Source organism: Rousettus aegyptiacus, unplaced genomic scaffold (genome assembly GCF_014176215.1).
Source record: "Rousettus aegyptiacus isolate mRouAeg1 unplaced genomic scaffold, mRouAeg1.p scaffold_m13_p_10, whole genome shotgun sequence".
NCBI classification, from domain to species: Eukaryota; Metazoa; Chordata; class Mammalia; order Chiroptera; family Pteropodidae; genus Rousettus; species Rousettus aegyptiacus.
In genome coordinates, this window is record NW_023416285.1 from 53870295 (window position 1) to 53893196 (window position 22902).

The 22902-nt window shown below is 34.2% G+C and overlaps 1 protein-coding gene across 5 annotated transcripts in view; it reads left to right on the forward strand.

Annotated features, from left to right (window-relative positions):
• Positions 1-14919, forward strand: part of UGT2A2 (UDP glucuronosyltransferase family 2 member A2) — a 41478-nt gene extending 26559 nt beyond the window's left edge. For all 5 annotated transcript variants that reach the window (XM_036227888.1, XM_036227883.1, XM_036227886.1 and 2 more), the window contains 4 exons: positions 1567-1698; positions 4676-4763; positions 5229-5448; positions 13596-14919. In XM_036227888.1, the coding sequence (XP_036083781.1) occupies positions 1567-1698; positions 4676-4763; positions 5229-5448; positions 13596-13875 (720 nt within the window). In that variant the 3' untranslated portion in view covers positions 13876-14919. The remainder of the gene's footprint in view (positions 1-1566; positions 1699-4675; positions 4764-5228; positions 5449-13595) is intronic.
• The last annotated feature ends 7983 nt before the right edge of the window (positions 14920-22902 follow it).

The window sequence follows — 22902 nt, forward strand, 5'->3', positions numbered from 1 at the left end:
GGAGTTATGAACAAAAACATTTACTGTGACTGAGCGTTAACGTGGCTTTCATGAGAACTAGAACTCTCATTTAGACTCCATAGGATTCGGTAAGAAGAGATTAAGTGTTGTCAGAAGACACAGAATCACATATGGATTCTTAGATAGCATTTACCTTTACTGAAATAAGAAACAATTAGTGGAAAAACTTTTGGGATGACAATTTTGAGTTCAATTTCAAATTTACTTTAAGGAGTCAAAAAAATTTTCATGTGGAGATTTCTAAAAATCATCTGGATAATACAAGGTTTCTGTTTAAGCAGCGACCATTAGAAACAGATTGGGAGTCATCAACATAGAGCAGAAGTCATAGAACTGCTAATTTTTTTTCTAAGACTACTATGCCAGGTTTGAGGAGGGGGAGATGAGGGGAAGATAAAAAGAAAATTGTATAACACATTCCAAAGTTTTAGAAGAATTAAGAAAGACTGCCAAAAATGTTGGAAGAAAACAATATTGAGAGGCAAAAGAGAATAATAGGTAAATATAAAAATAATATATAACTATCTTTATCAATAAGGAGTGAAGAGACTGATACACATTTGCTTGGGTTGTAGATAAGCAAAAATAATCTCTGTAGAAGATTGCAGATGCTCTAATTTATGGCATCATCTTTCCTCTAGTAATTTTACTACCCTTAAACTGAAATATCAGTGAATGCAGGGTAACCACAAATAGTTACAAAGGGAATGCATGACACATCTGTAGAGAGTGATACTCACATAGAGCATCATGTGAAAGACCCTAATCCCAGACTTTACAGTGCTCCACTTGCACAACTGTGAGCAATCTACAAAAGAATTTTACTCTGCAGAGAAATTTATATTTTACTTCTGTGTCAAGGCTCAAATTACGGGCATGCAGTTAGACTCACACTCTTGTGGAAGGCAGAAAATTGTTATGTTATAAATGTTATGATTATAACAAGAGGTTGACTGTGTTGTCACCTTTTAAACATATTTCTATATATATATGTATATATATATATACACACACATATATATGTATATATATTGTATTTTTAAAAATTCATTTTTTAGCCTTACATAAAAAAATAAGTATGAGAAAAATATCTTAAATATCTAACAGAAAGTTAGATCAATTTATTAATAATTTATTGGCTGTAAACTAACATCCTAAAAACTTTTAAGCCTAGTTCAAAATCTTTTTTGGCTTCCCCTCCAAGGAATATTTTTATGTGTTTGCAAACAACTCTGTTGGTTTATAAATTAAATCTCGGGAGTAATAGTTCCTTACACTATGAGAAGATCTGTTTCTTATCATCTATTCATTTGGTACAATTGTTTGACTCCATGGCTCTATTTGTAATCACTCATTATATATTTAAGCCATACTTTTCAGAAACATATTTTCTTTTATAGAGGATATAGAGTTCTACGAGGCAGAAGAAGACCAGTCTAACAATGTCTCTATTACTTTTCTTGACTCTGCATATTTAGAAGGGTAGGGTGTCTTTTCTTTCTCTGTAATCTTATATTTTTATAAAAGAAACTTTTATCTCTGCAGGAAATGGAAGAATTTGTCCAAAGTTCAGGTGAATATGGTATTGTGGTGTTTTCTCTGGGGTCAATGGTTAAAAATCTCACAGAAGAAAAAGCCAATCTCATTGCCTCAGCCCTCGCCCAGATTCCACAAAAGGTCAGTACAACCTCCAATCCTAGCAAGTAGCCACTTTGTCAATCAGAGAGTGGGGTATTGGTACTCTTTCCAAGTGAGAATTGAAACTTTTTATACCCTGAGCATAACTGGCACCACTTTTTAGAAATAATTTCTCAAAACATTAAAATGTTGTATTTGGACACATTTGGTCATTTGCCTACTGAGCCTTTGCATTGCTATGGAACTACATATTTTGATGAAGTCATTTATTTTCAATGAATGGAGATAAAAATGTTAAGACTCTAATAACTTTCTACTATGTATGTGAGATCCTATGACCTGCACAGACTACTCCCAAAAGTTCTCAAGTGCGTGAGGTCCAAGGTCAGGAAAAGTGAGAAAGTATACATAGAGAGGAATCATGCTCAGGTATATACATTATATCTCTAAGTTTTATTAGGACTCTTTCAAAGTGTAGCTGATTTAGAAGGAGAAGCCTAATCTTAATTAAATGTTTTACAGTTAAATACAATTTAAAATCCTCGATTATTGTTAAACAATATACATTTTCTAATTTAAGATATTCGATTAACTTTAATTTTCTTGTCTTTACAATTCTAGATTTCTACTCTTTACATGCTCTGTTAACATAAAAAAAAAAAAGGCCAAAGTGAGAGGCACAAGTATTTGAGATCAAAAAAGAATTACAATCGTAGGAAGCACCGATTCAGGCAGAAACCCAAATAGTATTCCAATTAGGTGGTAAAGGCAAGGAGTATTTATGAGAAAGAAAAGGGGAATGATTAACATAAATAAAAGAAAAAAAATTCTGTTGATGTTAATAAGCCAAGGAAGACATTTCCATAGGTGCAAATAAGCTGAGTTATTCTAAAGCTTTACATGGTGGTGCTAATTCTAAAGAATGTCTTTAGTTTTCAGTCCATCAGTCATGGCGTCTGTTTTCCTGTTAACTCTGCAAAGAGTTGTTTGGAATACAAGGTTGCTCTTGGCCCAGTCTAAAGGTATTTGGCCCAGTTTAAACCTTCAAAGTGTGTGAAGAGTAAGGCATACAAGGCAATTCCTATGGCATGGCAGTTTTGGCTCCATTTTGAAGTGGCTCTATTTACATTATTTTTCTCAACTCTTATCTAAGGGATTTCTATATTTGTATATTAACTATAGTACATAAAACTCTGTAATGGTATGTCTACTAAGTGGGCCTATTAAAACTTTTCATTTCTATTTCTAAAAACTTTATTTTTATTTGTAGCAAGCTATTAGTATATAATCTGGAATTTGTCCCCTAAAACAAAAAAATATGGAAAAAAGGTTTAAATCCTAACAAGATAGTTCATTAAATAATGAATAAAAGGACACTTCCTATTTAACTTCCCTCCAAAACCAAAGAAAGATAGATAGGAGGAAGGAAAAAGAAAGGAAAGAAGGATGAAGAAGTAAGAACAGAAGAAAAACCTAAAAAACAAAGAACAAGAAGAGAAGACAAGAAAGACAGAGAAGTACGAGAAAAGGAATGACGGCCTTCAGTAAGGACCGCTTCTCCTTAAGGAGTCATGCTAGGACCAATCACCACTTCGACCTCCCCACCAGAAAAATCTACAATTAAATATGGAGGGAGAAAAGACAATACACTGAAAAATCAGACAATAAAAATTTACAACTAATTATATTTTTGAAAACATTACATTTGAACTTTGAGAGTTAGGATGGCCTCCTGACATAAATAAGTTTACACAGTATTATTATTTGTTTTAATGTTTTCAGTCTCCACTTCTGGCTGACTAAACAAGTCCTGTTTATTTTCTATTTCTTCACTTACAATCTTTCTTACAAAGTTTTTAATTGATATATATCACTTGTAAGTGATAATGCTATACTTAATTGACTATTAGTATAAGCTCTTTCAAAAAAGGTTCATGTCAATGTCCTACTCTCTTAATGTTTGCAAACTATCCCTTTTGCACATTCCTCTTAACTATCACATAAAGCAGAGTGGGGCTACATGATTTTTAAATTGCTCTAGAGCTTTAAAATTCTTTAGAAATTCACTTTCCTTTTTTACTGAAGACCGTACATCCCAAGTTGGAGCTGAAACACCAAAGAAAAAATTCCAAAAACATTTTGCCAGAGCAGAGCTGAGAAGAGCAGGAACTGCAGAGCAGGGCAGATCAGAGGAGAGTTGAGCCATCTAGACAGAGGGACCATACCCTAGGGCTGCCTTACATTGGTGTTGTTTCACAGCCATGCTGCTTCATAATTGAGTGTAACACTTTGAGCTGTTCCACAGCTGTGGTGTACTCACAGTTAGCTATATCACAGCTGAGGTGTTTGCACTGAGTAAAGTTTCTTTCTTCAGCACACCCCAGATCAAGGATTCCTGTTGAGGTTGAATTGGCACCATCAACCATCAGTTGACACACTGAACTACCAGCCTACACTGTTCCTACCATTTGAGCTAACCCTTTTGTAGGAGTTCCTGGAATCATATTTCAACCAATAGGACAAAGATCTTCCCTGTCCAATTGGAGCTATGCAACTATATCCTCATTAACATCTTCACTGACCACTCAGAGCACTCTACCTCAACCAATCATGAAAGTGTTTTGTGAGCCAATCAAACTGTTAGGATGTGGAGTCCTTATTTGCATGATGATGGGTCAATCAAGGGATCAGGGGCGGGAACATCTCTCTAAATAAGACAGGCCCTCTCTGGTTCAGAGGGTGAACTTCCTTTTCCACTGAAGATTGAGGACTGCATTTTCCCAGCTGGAGCTAGAACACCAAAGACAGCTTTGCAGAGCCAGCTGGAGCTTAGTTGTTTAGCCAGAGAGGAGTCATGCCCCAGGCTGCCTGACCCCGGGGTTCCTTTGCAGCCAGCAGCCATGCTGTCCCATAATTGAGCTGTTTGTACTGAATAGTTTACTTCTTTACCACACAAAAAAAGTAAAAATTCTTAATTAAGTTTTTACTTGCAAAATGAAAGCATTGTCCTCCACAGATTTTATGGAGATACAAAGGAAAGAAACCAGCCACATTAGGAGCCAATACACGACTCTATGACTGGATACCCCAGAATGATCTTCTTGGTAAGACTGAGGGGAAAAAGTTGTATAGTTTGATCATGGGCAAATTGAGTAACTGTTTAACAGCAAATATTTTCAATAGATGTTTAATAATATAAAATTTTTACATTTTATTGCCAATTTAAGGCAGGTATAATTTAAAAGTTGGCCATTGTTTGTAGATTCCTGCTTCCTCTGGTTCACAAAAGAGCATGTTCAGTTAAGACTCTCATCACTTTTCAAATTTCATTCTCAGTTCCAATATCACCTTCTCAGTAAAGTCTTTCCAGACAATGCAGAGGGAGTCAATTCCACTTATTCCTGGGATCACAATTTTCCGAAATAGCAATAACCCCTGTGCTCAGCTTCTATAGGAAATATTGCCTTTTTCATTGAGTTATCTTGAAGTCTTTCTCCATTACCCTCTGAAATTCTGTTAAGCTATTGTAATGAAATTCTAACCAACTTCTCACCCAACCCTCAAACTAGGTCATCCCAAAGCAAAAGCTTTCATCACTCATGGTGGAACCAATGGGATCTATGAAGCTATTTATCATGGGATCCCTATGGTGGGTGTCCCTATGTTTGCTGATCAGGCTGATAACATTGTTCACATGAAGGCCAAAGGAGCGGCTGTGGAGGTGAACATAAACACAATGACAAGTGCAGATTTGCTCAATGCCTTGAGAACAGTCATTAATGAACCATCGTAAGTACTACTGCTTTTGAAAGGCTTACCTTTGATTATGTTACCCATCATATCTGAGAATGTTCAATGTTTCCTGCATTTGTAATTGGTGTATTTATTAAAAATTTTATTTATTTTAATTAGTTTCAAGTATACAGTACATTGGTTAGACATCTATATAGTTCATAAAACGATCCCCCCAATTGCTTCCTCCCTCCCCTGACCCTCCACCTAGCCAACTACATTCCCTCTGTCATGCTCTCCATTCCCACGACCATCCATCAGCTACTAATTTGTATTTCTTTAACCCTTCTCCCCCTTCTTCCAGCCCCCCGAATCTCCCTCCCCTCTGTTCATCACCAAATTGTCCACTATATTTGTGAGTCTATTTTGATTAATTTGTTCTTTTTATGCCTTAGATTCTGCATACAAGTGAAATCATAGTGTTTATCTTTTTCTGTCTGATTTAATTACCTTCTAGGTTGATCAAAGCAACATCTCTTTTCATCTCCTTCCTTTTAGTCTGTCTGTGTTTTTTAATCCTAAGTGTCTTTTAATCTTTTAATTTCTTGTAGGCAGCATACGTAGGGGTCTTGTTTTCTAATCCATCCAGCCACTCTATTTTTGGGGGGAGGAGCACTAATTCTTTTCCAGTGAGGTACTTATTGATAGGAATGTAGTTGTTACCATTCTTTATTCCTGTTTATGATACATGTTTTTTCTTCTTAAAGAAGTCCCTCCAACATTTTCTGTAATACTGACTTAGTGGTAATAAATTCCTTTAGCTTATTTTTGTCTGGGAAGCTCTTTATCTGTCCAATTCTAAATGATAGCTTTGCTGGATAAAGCATTCTTGGTTGTAGATCCTGGGTCTTCATTCTGTTGAATATTTTGTGCCAAGCCCTTGGGTCCTACATGGTTTTTTTTGAGAAATCAGCTGCCAGTCTTATGGATATTCCCTTATAGGTAACTATCTGTTTTTCTCTTGCTGCTTTTAATATTCTTTCTTTGTGTATAAACTTTAGCATTTTAATTATGATGTGCCTTGGTGTGGACCTCTTTGTATCCCTGGTTTTGGAGACTCTATGAGCTTCCTGGAGGTTTATGTCCAATTCCTTCACTGGGTTAGGGAAGTTTTCCATCATTATTTATTCAAACAGCTGTTCAACATCTTGATTTTTTTCAATTACACCTATTAGATGAATATTTGAAGCTTTAATAGTGTCCCATATCTTCCTTAAATTATTTTTATAGTCTTGGCATATTTTTTCTTGCCATTCTGATTGAGTGTTCTGATTGGCTTTCCTGACCTCTAGAGAGGACATGTGATCCTCTTCTTTATTCACTTTGCTTATTCCTTTGTATATTCCATTTAATATACTTCTCATCTCAGATAATGTGTTCTTCATTTCAGACTGCTTACCTTTTATAATTTCCATTTCCATTTCTGTGTGTTTTTAATCTCTTTGTTGAAGTTCTTACTGGATTTATCTACACTTCCTAAAAGTTCATTGAGTATCTTTATAACCAGTGTTTCGAACTCTGCATCTGTTAGATTACTTGACTCCATTATTTCTGGATCTCTGTTCTGTTCTCTCATATGGTTTCTGCTTCTTTGTCTACCTTTTTGTGTCTGTTTCTATGTGCTAAGCAAAGCTCCTAAGTCCCCCAGTCTTATTAGTGTGAATTTGTGAAGTAGGTGTCCAGTGGCACAGCCCTGAGAGAGGTTCAGCTGCAGACCAAACTTAGCCCAGGACTCTGCCCCTCTAGGGCCACCTGTTGATTCAGCAAGCAATCCACAAATGCTGTGCTTACAGTTGCCTCAAAAGACCACACCAGAAACTGAGGCCAGTTGTTTCCAGTGTGAGTCTAGGTGCTGCTCAGCAAGGAGCACCTAACTCACAGTGCACTGGGAGGTGGAGGGCTCAACAGGAAACAATGGATACTACCAGCACATCTGTATCCCTCACTCTGACAATGTCTCCCTGTAAGTCCTTAGTACCCTCTGTGCACAGCCAAATGGGCAGTGGTGCTCAGAGTGAGCAGGTCTGTCACCACAAAAATCCACTCATGAACACAGCCCCTTTATGAGGCATTTGTTGCTGCCGCAGCCACCATCTCCCTCAGCCGCTTGAGGCCTGGCAGCCCTGCGTCCTCTCCCCATCTTTCCTTCTGCCATTACAGTGTAGTTTCTTGGATTTCTCCCTCGTTGTATGGCTTGTTCATCAAGATCCCAGACAATTTTTCCTTGCTACTTGCTCCTTGTTTCTGTCACAACTTTGATTTGGTTGCCAGAGGGATGAACAGAGCCTCTATCATCTATACCATTTTTTCCCTCCTTAATTGGTATACTTTTAAATAAAACCATAAAATAACTACATAAAAATCACTTTATTACTTCATTTCACAAATTTATTTGTGAAAATTGCAAAAACACTCAGATTTCAAATAGCTACCAGTGTCTTATTAAAATAATGTTAATGATTACACTCAGATATTTCTTTTGGTTTACTTGTTTTATTTTATAATATACATAATGCTTCTTTAAATAGTATAAGCGTTCAGTAAGTACAAAAATGGAAGTGATAATTTACTCAAAGTTAATCATTCAAAAATAACCATCCTTAATATTGAGAGCATACTAATTCATTACATTTGCATATGTACAATGAAGAGAGAATAATTAATAACATTATAAATATCAGTAGTGTGAATTTTTAAGAAAATACTTAAATTTTATCTAATTTAGTTAAAGATAAAATGAAATAAATTTTAAACTACATTGAACTTTAGATATATCTAATTATATCTTAATTTTTTTTCTCTGAAATATCTCACCAAGGTTCAGAATTAATATATGTATATATACTTTTGAGTGGCTTTATTTTTAGATCTGGTTTTTGTTGTTGTTGTTTCTGAGTGTTAATTTTTAACTGTGTTTTAATTTCAACCACTATCAGTTGAACTCACCTCTAGAAATTATTTCATTTCCTGTGTATTACTTAAAATTTTGATTTGCCAATATTTATGGCACTTACCTACCTCACATTTATTTAGTCTTTTTTGTTATATTTTAAGGGAATTAAATTTCACCATTTAATCAGAGATACTTTATTTCAAAATATATTCTATTCATTCTAACTAGATATATGATATGGAATTTTAATACAATAAAAATTTGTGAATAATGAATTCCTTAAGATCATGTTTAACAATAGTTGTTTACTGCCCCACTATGAGAATAAATCTATCTGAATATAACATACTTAGCTCTCACTTTCTTTTCTTCAGAACTATGTAAACATACTCATGGTCTTCTAACTTTGTTTAGTTAATTAGTTAGTTAGTTAGTTAGTTAGTTAGTTAGTTAGTTAGTTAGTTAGTTAGTTAGTTTAAATTTATTTATTTTTACGGTGACATTGGTTAATGAAATTCGGTAAGTTTCAGCTGTACACTTTAACAGTAAGACATACTTGTATTTACACTGTGTATTTACCTCCCATAGTTAAATTTCTTTCGTCACCCTTAACCCCATCTACCTCGCCCCTCCTCTCGCACCCCTTACCCTATGGTAACCACTAGTCTCTAATCCATGTCCATGAGTCTCTGTTTGTTCATCCTGTTCATTTGTTGCTTTTAGATTTATGTCCCACATGTAAATGATATCATGTGATTTTCAACTACTTTTTTTTTGTGGAGGCTACAGCTGCACTTTGAATTGAATGAGAATTGTCAACATTAACAGCCTGTTAATGGAAAGGAGCTGAGATTCATCTGACTTAATAGTTTAAATATTTGATTTCATCCCTTCCTGGCTTGTAAGGTTTGTGCTGAGAAGTCCGAGGATAATCTAATGGGGTTTCTTTTATAAGTTACCATTCTTTTCCCTGGCTGCCCTCAGAATGCTCTTTGTCATTGATTTTTGATAACTTTAATGCAAGGCCCTTTTGTATTGGTGAAGGCCTTTTTGGGTTGAAGTAGTTGGATGTTCTGTTGATTTCTTGAATTTCAAGCTCCAGCTCTTGCCTGAGATTTGAGAAATTTTCATCCACTATTTGTCTGAAAATGCTTTCTAGTCCCTGCTCCTTTTCCTCGCCTTTGGTAATGCCCATTATTCTTACGTTTCCTCTCCTGATGGTATCATCTAGTTCTTGTATTTCTCTTTCATTATTTTTCATTCTTCAGTTTCTCTCTTCTTTCTTCTGATTTATTTCTAGATTTCTGTGTTCGATATCACTGATCCTTTCCTCCCCTTGGTCGACTCTGTTTCCCAAGCTTGTTATTTCACTTTTTAACTCTTGCAGTGTGTTCTTCATCTCCAGAAGTTCTATTTGGTTCCTTTTGAGGGTTTTAATCTTCTTGCTCTGCCCATCTAGTTGTTTTTTAAATTTTTGAAATCATTGATTTGTGTTGTTTTGAATCTCATTGAGTTATTTTTAAAAGTACCATCCTGAACTCTTCGTCATTTAAGTTGCATATATCTATGTCTGTAAGCATATTTTCTGGAGATTTTTCTCTTTCTTTCTGAGATGCCCTGTCACCTTGGTAGTTCATGGTGTTTAATGGACTATTTCAGCTCCTGGGCATTAATGGAAGTGTATTCTGTTGTTTTTCCAGAAATTATTATTATATAAAGACCTCTCTAGCTTATTGCAAAGAAGGCACTTTTCTTTTAGTTTCAGGTAGATGATGTCTTAGCCTCTTGGATCCTAGCTTTATATAAAGCCTTAATAATGCCTTTTTTTTTTCTTATAGATGTTTAATCATACTCTCTATTCTCAGTCTCAATCCCTGGCAATGTTAGCAACAGTTTTGTCATGTTGGCTCAGATTCCCCTGGGGCTTTGCGGTGTTCAGTCTCAGAGGATATGGGAGGAAGTACCCTCTAAGGTGGGAGATCGGGGTTGAGGCTCAGCTTTGTGTTTGGCAACCACTGCCAATAAAAATCAACTGTTGTTTCTCTGCTATCCACACTTCTCTGTTGTCCCCACTTCTCTGTTTTCTGCTCTCATGCCTGGGTACTGCTGCTGGCCACATGTAGCTCACAGCTCTCCCAGGTAGGGCTGTTCATGGAACTACCCCACCTCCTACAGGGAGCTCTGGTGGCTGGGAGAGGCAGCCTCTTTATTTCTCCCAGTCCAACACCCAACACCTGGGGTTCTGACCTATAGTAGCTCTTATGTGCAGATCTCACGCTCAGATGTGCTGGTGTGTAGTTTGATTTTTTTTTTTTTTTTTTTTTTTTTTATTGCGCTTTAGATGTTCAACTTACTGTTGTGTCAAAGGGACAGATCTGGGAGCATCTCTCACTCTGCCATGTTTCTCCAAACCCTGGTCATCTAACTTTAAATGCTGCATAGATTATGAGAAACATCTTATCATTTCCTTTTTAAATGTTCTCTTTTTTCCAGCATGAAAAAAAAAAAAACATTACTTTTTTTTATTCAGAAACTAAAATATAATGTATCTCTATAAATTACTTTCAACATTTCCCTGGGCTATAGTGAGTCCTTTCAACACTGTTGATATAAAATAAATGTATTTAATTTTTCCTTTCAAAAATAAAAAATTTTGTGTTATTTATAAGAATTTCTTTTAGTTCCATTTTTATCTCTATTATAGGGATATCAGATTTCAACGTTCTCTATGTTAAAATATTTTGTTTTCCTTCTTTATTATTTTCTAAATGTTCTAATTAATTTTTATTTTCTTAATTCACTGAAATTGCTCCTAATAGTACATAAGTTAGTAAATTTGCTTTTTTAACATAAGCATTGCTTGCTGTTTCTGATTTCTTTAATCCTTTACAACACTATTTTACAATGTATTTCAACAGCTCACCTATATCCTCTAACAGTGCTTGTTTTATAATTCGATTGTTGAACTCTTATTCCTAACCCTCACATTCTTATCACACTTGAAATCTCTGTTTTGAATTATATATTATGCTTAATGATATTATAAGTCTGTCATTTTTGAGGTTTTTACCCCAATATTGTGTAAGTTTTTATCAAGACTTCTTTTTCATCTTGCCCTCTCAGTACTTGTTCTGAATTTGCATAGGTGCATTATATTTAAATTGGTTCTGAGTTAGCTCTGACACAATTATTTTTATTCAGAGGCTACTTATAACATTCCATTCACATGAGTGAAAACTGAAATTCAGGAGGTAAGAGAAAAGGTAAACTCAGATGGAATTTGGAGCAGCTCTTTTTAGTGGAACTATTTTGAGTAAAACTATCTGTTCAAAGCCTTACTATCAGGATTTTCCAGATAAAAGGATCAGTGTATCCATTTCCAGAAAAGAATACTAAATATTTGCCTTGAGTCCATGCTAAAAAGTCAGCTCTCTTTTCCACTATTCCCTCTCACATTCGAAACAGATGACTTTTATTAATATACAGTTTAAGTCATAATTTTCAAAATATTATAAATATTAATTCAAGAACTGAGCATGAGGTTAGGAGGATCAGTAAGGCTTACTGTGATATTTTCTATCATAAATGATGACCTTGATATCTAATCTATTAGACAGTTACCAGGTTGTTAATTGCTAATCAAAGTAGGCAAATTCGGTAATTTTTTAAAACTATACTTCATTCTATAGAATGATCATTAAATTTTATTGATTACTTGAAAACTATTGATGTAATACATACCACGGAATCATAAATACTCTTAGAATTTTCCAAGAAAATACTTAACATTATTTTGAAATATCTTAACATTGACTCTAAACCTAACATCAACTCTAAAATTATCTGGGAACAAAAGCGTCTAGTGTAACTTGAACATATGCATGTATTTATATTCCAGTTTTATATTTCTTAAAGGAATTAAAACACAAAAAAATACATTTAAATACATAAATTGTAGTAATTTCATCATTCATAACATTTTAAGATAACAGAAATAAAACATTAGTGTAGAATAAAATATAGAATTATAATTTTAAATATGAACATAGTTCTTTCTTATCCTATCTCATTTATAAGAAAGAATACTATATTTTTATTTAGATCTACAAATACAAGTTTATCAAGTATGTGTGTATTTCAAATATTAAATATTTATAAGTGGTGAACACTTGAACAAAAGAACGATTTGGATAAATAGGCTGCTATTAGCACTGAAGTTTGCCTAAAATGTATTAGGAAGAATCATGTGAAATTACTGTTCTGACCCTATCATTATTTTTATTTAATTAAAATATTCTTCTTTCTCATTGTGCATAAAAGAGAACACATTATCTCTTGCTGCTGGATCTACTGTACCACATTCACTAGTGAATGATGATCACATTTCTCTTTCCCCAATCCCAACAATGTTCTGCTCACACTAGGACATCTCATCAAAACTCACTTAATTTCTGTCAACTTCATGTCTCCAAGTTGGAAATTTTATTTCTACCAAAAATCCAGAAAAGCATGCTAATTCTGTTTCAGCCACCAAGAAATGTCAAGCGAAGACATAACTAGCCTTTCAAATACATACCTATAATCATTGTTTGACAGACCATTAGTGATACTAACTTTACGACTACCATGTTTCCACAATATCTAGATGCTCAAATTCTAGTGAGATACTTATATTTACATTCAAAACTCAAATTTCATCACTTTGTCATTTCTAAAATTACTCTAGAACCTTTACCCAGTTTTGGCATTATCAATATAGGCAATGTCTTTTGTATTACAAACACACAAGAATGTACCATGGGGGAATCTCAGACACTACAAAAACATGGCTCATCAATGTTGACTACCAGTTTCCAGTGTCTGTCAGACATGAAGGTTCATGCTTATGGACTTTTTAGTAGATATTTTCTAACAATATGGACTAGCTACAATCTTGGTCTTAGAACAATACTTGAAATAATACTTCGTATAATATTAATATTCTTTCTTGAAAAATTTAAGCTTATTCCTTTTTTATGTGTTTACATTTGGCCATATTCTGTTAAAAACCTATTTCTTCCATACACACCATTTACAACTCCTAAATGCTTTGCAACCAGCAAAGGTCGTGTCACAACAAGGATTAAATGTTTCTCCAACATATCTGTGACCTTTGGATGGCATAACATAATAGATTATGCAAAGCTATCGCATACTTACCTTTAATGAAAAAAAAACCCCTCTAATTTCTGCCTATATCTTTGTCTACCAGTTATAAAGAAAATGTTATGAGGTTATCGAGGATTCACCACGATCAACCCGTCAAGCCCCTGGATCGAGCAGTCTTCTGGATCGAGTTTGTCATGCGCCACAAAGGAGCCAAACACCTTCGTTCGGCTGCACACAACCTCACCTGGTTCCAGTACCACTCTTTGGATGTGATAGGGTTTCTGCTGGCTTGTGTGGCAACTGTTATATTTTTGGTCACAAAATGTTGTTTATTTTCTTGTCGAAAATTTGGTAAAACAGGAAAGAAAAAAAAAAGGGAATAGATCTTTCTAAGTGTAGTAAAGGCCTGAATGGTCAGTCCTGTTTAGTTTAGCCACAATGATCTTAATAAAAACATATCATCTTCATCCTGTTTTCAAAATTCCTATGCCTCTACTTTAGCCTACAGATAAAGTCTAGAATTTGACAATACCGTTAACTAGTGAGCATATCCCATTCTTCCTTTGTCTTTTCCCAGGTGGCTTTATCTTCTTCCTCTTACTTTCCTGGCACAAGGACACTAATCATTTTATATATATTCTATACATAATATTAGATACTTAATTTTCAACCTTAAGTAATATGCAGACTGACAATATGCCAAATCCTGGGAGCACACAAAATGTGAGCTGAATTTGATTAATGTCGGGACCATGGAAGAATAAAATTTACATTTTCCCCTAGAACATACAGGTCAGGGAAACATCATAGAAGATTAGTATGTTATAAGAATAGTATCGATTGCTTTTTAAATAAAAATAAGCCCTCTACTTGCTCAGTGTTGCTAGGCTCAGAGCATGCATGGTTAATTACTGTGATGGCACATCACACTAGGATAGGTCCACAAATTTCTACTGAACATGAAGATAATCATGACTTATTTTCCACCTTTAGTCAACAAGTGTTCTTGGGTGCCTTTTGGTGAAAGGGTCTGGATACTGCCTTCGACAAGAAAAGATCAATTGAGTCATATTTTTTTTCTCAAGGACAGAAAATGTGGCATTATGTTAAAGGTAAACATCATTTTGAGAAAAAGTAACAAGAAATATAGATCATAATATAGTAACGTGAAATGCCATTTTGTTAAAAATCACTAAAAATATAATAAAACATAATTTAAAATTTTTAAATTAATAAAAAATAAAAATTACTAATGCTGATAATCTGTAATCACTATTTATAATCAAATGTTTAGTTTTCAGTCAGAAAAACAAATATTTACCTGGAATGTAAGATTGTTATATTATTTTTCAGTCTCTATCTTCTAGAAATTTAAACTCATCAATTAGTTGTTATGCCAAGAACATAAGATAGTAGCAAGCTTCTTTGAACAAAAACATGTTAGAGGAAATGTTTATCAGTGCAAAAAATTAATTAAAGGCAAATGTTCATAATTCAAATCAGCTTTGCATTAATTTAACAAATAGATTAAAGATTGAACTTTTTTTACTTTTATAAATTTAATGACATGTCTAACTAAGAATCAATTTCACTATTTGTTGCACAATTGAGGAGATAAATGATGTCCAATTTTTAATTCTTATTCATTTTAATATAGTATATTAAAAATTATTTTTAATTAAAAAATCATTGTATCTTGAAACATATGAGTATTTTTTCTTGAATATGTCCATTACTGAAAATGCAAATAAATTCTAAAAAATATTTTCTGAAGGCTGAAAACGCATTTATTATATGTTAATATTTTTAAAGCATGATTCATATTGATGTATTTTGACTTTTACAAGTTTCTTATGTTTTTAGAACTCTATGTTTGCTCTATGCCCAGCATATCCTCTGCAATTAGAATGCAGTGAATGGCAATGATCCAGTGAAACGTGGGTCAGCCAGCCATTCATAGTGCTGAGCACTACCCTAATTCAGGCATCCATTTAGTTTCTGATACTTACCACCATTGTATAGAAGATACAATGCTCCTGCTCTCTGATTATGTGTAGATTTCTTCCTTTTGCTTGAATATCATCAGAGGCCACCTGGCAAAAATTCCAGATGATACCAACTGCATTAGTGTAAATGCAGCATATACTTGGATTGCAAAAAAGTCCGATAATGGACTTTCCTTTAGAGTTTCCTAAAATGACTCAGATAAGGAAACTCTCACACTTAAAAATTGGAAACCAAGTCCCATCAATCAGAGTACTTTACACAAGTCTTACATTCTCAGAATTTAGACATGTTCAGGAAGCTGAACTCAATACTTTTATTTATTTTGTTCATATACATTCCATGTGCCCCTTATCTTATGGCAGCATCTCCTCTGGTCATAGAGGGTTCTTTACTTGGCAAGATGATCCAAATCTTCATCCTCTCCAAATCAATATAATAATATATCCTATCTGAATGATTTGTCACGGCTTTTCATTTGATCTTTTCTATGGACATCAGAATATTAAGATAGATTCTAATAATCTGCTGGGTATCAGACATAATTTTGCCTACACTTATCATGAGTCAGTGACCTAGTTAATCTTTGGTATTTCATATGTGTGCTGCCAAAGCAAGCACAATCTTTGTATTTTAGATCAATCACCATAGCCAGGAGAGTAACACTTTCTTCAATCTAATTCTAAAGCAGAAGATCTCAAAAAAAAAAAAAAAAAAAAAAATCAAGTAGAATTCACAGCTTCCAGTCAAAGTAAATCATGACCATATCCCAATGTGGAATCCTTCCTCTCTTGAAAAATGAAACCTCCAAACTGCCTGACTCTAAGTTGTAATAATGAAAAACAAACTTGTCTAAAGGAAATGGTGAAGTATACTTGCTTGGGGATATGTTTCCACTTTTAATCACTTGAGTTCTGAACCCATGTATTCAAACTAAAATATATAAGGGCATCATACATCAGGTCACTATTTCAAGCATACAATGCATCTTTTAAGACAATATCTGAAATACATAGTGTATTGTCTCAGCTAAAACCCTGAAAAGCTTTCATGAGCTCATGGAGAACTTGGTAAAATCAGCAAATTACATGAATATTAAACTTTGTTATGTTCCCTTAGCTATAAATATGTTGCCTAGTCATATACAATGTTGATAGCAACATTCTGATTTTTACTAAGACTCATATCCATGGTTTGTGATGCCAGCAAAAATACCACTGAGAGTGGGGGTAGGAGGGTATTTGTTATTTAGAAATTATAACTACTTCTATGGAGAAAATGAATGCATCCTCTAGCATAGAAGGTGACCAATGCAATCTTCTACCTTCTGGCTGGCTAGAAGTCTAAGGAATGATGTCATATTGAGAAGGAGATGAGGCAGTATCTTCTATTAACAGGTTGAGTACATGAACAGCTGAAGTAGCCAGATGAGACTTGATGAGCTGAATTCCATGCTGTGTGTTCATGCATCATTTTCATCCCATTCTCCAGTGCTCCTCTGTATGTGAGCTTTATAACCAAATTCTAGAAGGTCTAGAAAATGACAGTGAAATACACAGGACTGCTCATCCAGAACACCTTATTATTGAAACCCTTGACTGAAGCACTTGATTGATCTGAAGGAAATCTCCATTGAATATGAAGATCTTCATAATCTATGCAAATTCAAAAAATGTTTATCCACATAATTCTACTCCACATCTTCTTGCCTTTAATCTCCCCTCTGATCCTCCCAAGTCTCTGATCAACCAAGCAATCCATTAGTCACTGCCATGAGTCTGTAGATGTGCAAAGCAGGCCATTCTCTTTATAATTTTGTCAATGTTTGCTATATAGATCTTAAGATTGTGATAGCTTTATTTACTTAAAATTATATAACTCCCAATGAATGAAAAATTTTATTATTTTTCATCGACTTCCATTTTTGGTAATGTTTTTTTGAGTTGAAATCAATTATTGTCTAATATCGAGGTAACAATATCTGCATTCTAGTGTCCAGTATATATGTGACATAGTTTTCATGTTTAAATGTTTATATGTTTTAATGTTGTACATGTTATCTTTTTAGTCAGAATATGACTAGACTTTTATAAATTAACCATTTATGTGTATTTTCTAAATACAAATTTTATGTCTGCTTTTCTTTATTTGAAAACTACTATATTTCATTTTCAATATGTTTTCAGAAGTTGTTTTTCTGATTATATTTTACCATCTTTATTTTGGTCCTTGTAACTGATGGAGTGGGGGTTTTTGTTTGTTTCTTTGCTGTTTTGCAAACTTTTCCATTTTTTGATCAACTTATTTGGAAGTTATACACTGTACAAATGTTTATGTGTGCCCTTTTAACCAGCACATAACTGAAGTTTTACAATCTAACATGTTTTGCATCTTTTACCTGGGAATTTTTATACAGTTATGTTTGTTAGGATAACTTACATATTTTACTTTTATGATCACTTTATATGTTTCTATCTCTATGACTTCTTCGATTCTTTTTGTTGTTCTTTAATATGTTCTTAAGAACCAGTTGAATTTTTTATTATTTTTCATGAAGTTCTTTCATTTCATTAATTTTCCTTCTAATTATAAGCTATTCAAGCAATTGTATACATTATTTTGTGGCAATTTTTAAAAATCAAAATGATCATTCATTTCTTTATCATATTACTTAATGACATAGAATGTTCAAATGTATTAGGACCATGCCACATTTAAGTTTATGTACCACTAGGTTGAATTGGCCCAGTTATCTTTTTTGTTTTTGACCCTTTATGTTTTTAATCTTACTCCTTTGATGATATCATCCATGTAAATTATTTGTATACCAGTGACTATGAAATTTACATTTCTTATGATTTTTCTATTCTGTACTGCAGACTAATAAATCCAGCTGCCATCTCCTCATACACACTGGGGCATTCACATGTATTTTAAACATTTGCTATTTAAAACTCAGCACTTGTTCTTAACTTACTCCAAACAAGTTTTTCTGAAATCATCTCTATTTTGATTAAAAATCAAGTCAGTCCTTCCTGGTACTCAGGTGGAAATTATTGGCCTCACTATTTATCTTTTTTTCTCTCACATTGTCTAATAATATCTGTCAGCATTACTTCACAGCATGTCTAGAATTTGCACCCTACTCGCCACCTCCATGGGCTTTCACTGGTAAAAGTAACTTTATCTCCAACTTGATTAAAATAATAGACTCATCAGTATAAGCTTTAGTAAAATGAGAGGTAAAATATCATACTTCATGTTGTATAGATGTTTATTTCTAATATAAATGTCTTAAAAAAGAAAAAAATCTTCAGAAGAATTTATCCTGTGATAAAGGCACTGAATATCTTATTGTTTTTGTATCCCTTCAACACTTAGGATGTCGTTCTTGCCCATTTACTTAGATAAGAACATCTATAATATAATGGGATATTAAGAAAGTTAAGAACAAACATTTTTCTGTTTAAATATGTGACCAAGAAAGAATGTGAGTCATATAAATCAAGGTATCTAGAGGGTATTAACAAATTGGTTCTAAAGTTGTGAGATGGGTGTTTCAATAATCACTGGCAATTTTATGCTGAGTGTTTTCAGAAAGACTTCTTCATTGTCAAGTTAAAAGTGTTTAACTGTGTGACCTCAGACATAACTTTAAATACTAAAGTGTGATGACTCTAAAAGGAGACTTTCTGCCGTGGAGTGTATTTCACCAACAACTTTGATTAAAATTTTAAAAAGAAAAAGATTCTCATGTGAGTTTTTCTCTTTAGTTCAGTTGAAAAGCAGAACTTTTTGGTTTTAGTGCATGTTAAATGATTGACTTCATAATTAGCAAATGATTAATCTTAAAATTAATTCCTAATATGTGTTCCCCTTCAAACAACATCAATTAAAGGCAACAGTAAAGTAAACATGTGGTAGTTGTAACGTGTACACATGTCTCTCATGACACGAAAGAGTGGTAGTCATGGGTGTAGAATTCTTGCTACAAATAGAGTGGCCTATTAAGAGACAAGTTGAGAATAGATTTAGGAGGATGAGATGAACCGATACTCAAAATCCTTCAAACATATGAGTTAGCCAGAGATTATTACAAGATAAGGACAAGGATACTATCCTGACCTCATTGGAAAGTCGTTGATAAAAATTTGCTGCAGATATGGTGGGACTAATTTATCATTTTCAATTTAATGGGGGAGCTGGGAAAATGAGATTCAAATTTATCAGTAGTTTGGAGTAGTAATTACATATTTTTGATGACTCTCTTGTAGTGAAAGCACACTAACATATTATTTCTCTTCCTATTCTCTTCTCTATCTTATTCTATCTTCCTTTCTTTTTCTCTCTCTCCACTCCTTCCTTCTTTCCTTCTTTCCTTCCTTCCTTCTTTCCTTCTTTCCTTCCTTCCTTCCTTCCTTCCTTCCTTCCTTCCTTCCTTCCATTATTATTTAATGCCCACTTTCTATTTATATCTATAAGCTATAATTATTCTAGGGGATCTAAATTTATTTTTCTCTTAATAGTTTTATCAGTAAGTTAGTGGTACAATTTCCCCATTTAACTTATATGATAATTGGTTCACTTAACTCTTCTTTATTTTCTTTAGGAAGACCTGCTACAGTATATGAGACTTGGAGGAAATAGAAATTTGGCTAATCTAAATCTGTTCGGAAATTGAATTTTTCATCCATCCTAACCTACTTTTTAGTTTGTTGGAAAATTATACTGCCAATTGAACAAAATTTTCCTTAAAGTCCTATTACAGTGGAGTTTTTAGAGCCCTTCTATTTTTGACACCTGATGTTCCTTTAAACAATACAGACTCAATAACATTGACATGCTAGCAGCATTTTTATTTGCAACTCCAAAATCATTTTCTATATCACAGGGGATCTTCCAAGTAATGTTAGCTAATATTGACATAGCATTGAGAATTTTAGGTGAAGTATGACATGAATGAAGTGGCATCATAAAACACCATTGGGATTAAAGTGTAGATAATAGATTGTATGCATAGAAAAGTGGAACTCTACAGATCTCTAGGGAGACTGCTTTAGTAATCCTGACAAGCATAACTGAGATCAGAAAAAAAAAAAAAAAAGGTATTTTTTATTGTAGTAAAGAAAAAGGCACTTTCATGACACACCTTGGGGTAAATACAAAGGTTTGGTAAGTGAAAGGAGTTAAGTGTTGATGGAAAGAAAGAATTAAGCAGACTCTGGCATTTCTGTGTGGTGTGTTTCTTTGAATGCTGGTGGCTTTTACCGAAATAGAAAATAATTGGAAGGACAGATTTTTTTTTTTTAAGACGAATGTATTGTGTTCTCTTTTGAATTTAATCAATTCAAGGAACCAAAGCAATACTTAGGTGGAGATTTTTAGAAGTCATTTGAAATATAGTCAGTGAGGATACGGCAAGGAAACATGGCGGAGTGAGAGACATTCTTAGATCTCTCCCCCTGAAATAACAATAAACTGAACATCCAAAACTCAACAACAATGAAAAAAAAAACATCCAAACTGCACACGAGGTCATCTAAGCATGGGATCTGTGCATCAGAACTATCACAGGTAAGAACCCCAGATGTCGGGCAGTGGATTCACAGAATAAAAGGCTGCCTCTCACAGCCTCCAGAGCTCCTTGCAGGAGGAGGGGGAGGGGTGAAAGTGCAGTGACTTCCCTGATCGGCCTTCCTGGAAGTACCAGAACTTCTAGCAGCCGGCAGCAGGGCCCAGACATCAGAGTAGAAAGCAGAGAAGTGGGACAGGACAGCAGAAAAACAACAGTTGATTTTTACTGTCCCTGGTTCTAAAACCAAGGCTGAGTTGCAGCTCCCAACCCCCAATCCAGAAGGCCATTCCGCCTATACCTTCCAAGACTGATCACTGCAGAGCCCCAGGGGAATCTGAACAAATGCTACCAAAACTATTGCTAACACTGACAGGGACTGAAACTAAAAGTAGCAAAAGTGATTAAATATCTACAAGAAAATAAAAAAGACATTTAGGCTTTATATAAAGCAGAGATCCGAAAAGTCAACAGAACATCCAACTATCTCAACTCAAAAAGGCCTTCACCAATACAAAAAGGCCACCTACTGGAAATCAAAAGAAAAGCACCTTCTTTGCAGCAGGCTAAAGACAGACCTTTATATGATAAATCTTCTTTCTGGAAAAACAACAGAATACACTTCCATTAATGCCCAGGAGCTGAAATAGTCCATTAAACACCATGAACTACCAAGGTGACAGGGCATCTCAGAAAGAAAGAGAAAAATCTCCAGAAAATATGCTTACAGACATAGATATATGCAACTTAAATGACGAAGAGTTCAGGATGGTACTTTTAAAAATAACTCAATGAGATTCAAAACAACACAAATCAATGATTTCAAAAATTTAAAAAACAACTAGATGAGCAGAGCAAGAAGATTAAAACCCTCAAAAGGAACCAAATAGAACTTCTGGAGATGAAGAACACACTGCAAGAGTTAAAAAGTGAAATAACAAGCTTGGGAAACAGAGTCGACCAAGGGGAGGAAAGGATCAGTGATATCGAACACAGAAATCTAGAAATAAATCAGAAGAAAGAAGAGAGAAACTGAAGAATGAAAAATAATGAAAGAGAAATACAAGAACTAGATGATACCATCAGGAGAGGAAACGTAAGAATAATGGGCATTACCAAAGGCGAGGAAAAGGAGCAGGGACTAGAAAGCATTTTCAGACAAATAGTGGATGAAAATTTCTCAAATCTCAGGCAAGAGCTGGAGCTTGAAATTCAAGAAATCAACAGAACATCCAACTACTTCAACCCAAAAAGGCCTTCACCAATACAAAAGGGCCTTGCATTAAAGTTATCAAAAATCAATGACAAAGAGCATTCTGAGGGCAGCCAGGGAAAAGAATGGTAACTTATAAAAGAAACCCCATTAGATTATCCTCGGACTTCTCAGCACAAACCTTACAAGCCAGGAAGGGATGAAACTATTAAGTCAGATGAATCTCAGCTCCTTTCCATTAACAGGCTGTTAATGTTGACAATTCTCATTCAATTCAAAGTGCAGCTGTAGCCTCCACAAAAAAAAGTAGTTGAAAATCACATGATATCATTTACATGTGGGACATAAAAGAATGTTAGAGAGGATGTGGAGATAAAGGAACCCTCATACACTGCTGGTGGGACTGCAAATTGGTACAGCCACTATGGAAAACAATATGGAGTTTCCTTAAAAAACCGAGAATTGATCTATCATATGATCCAGCAATTTCTCTACTGAGTATTTACCCCCAAAACTTAAAAACCCATATCTGAAAAGATATTTGTATACAGATGTTCATAGCAGCATTATTCACATTAGCCAGGATATGGAAGCAACCTAAGTGTCCTACAATATATGACT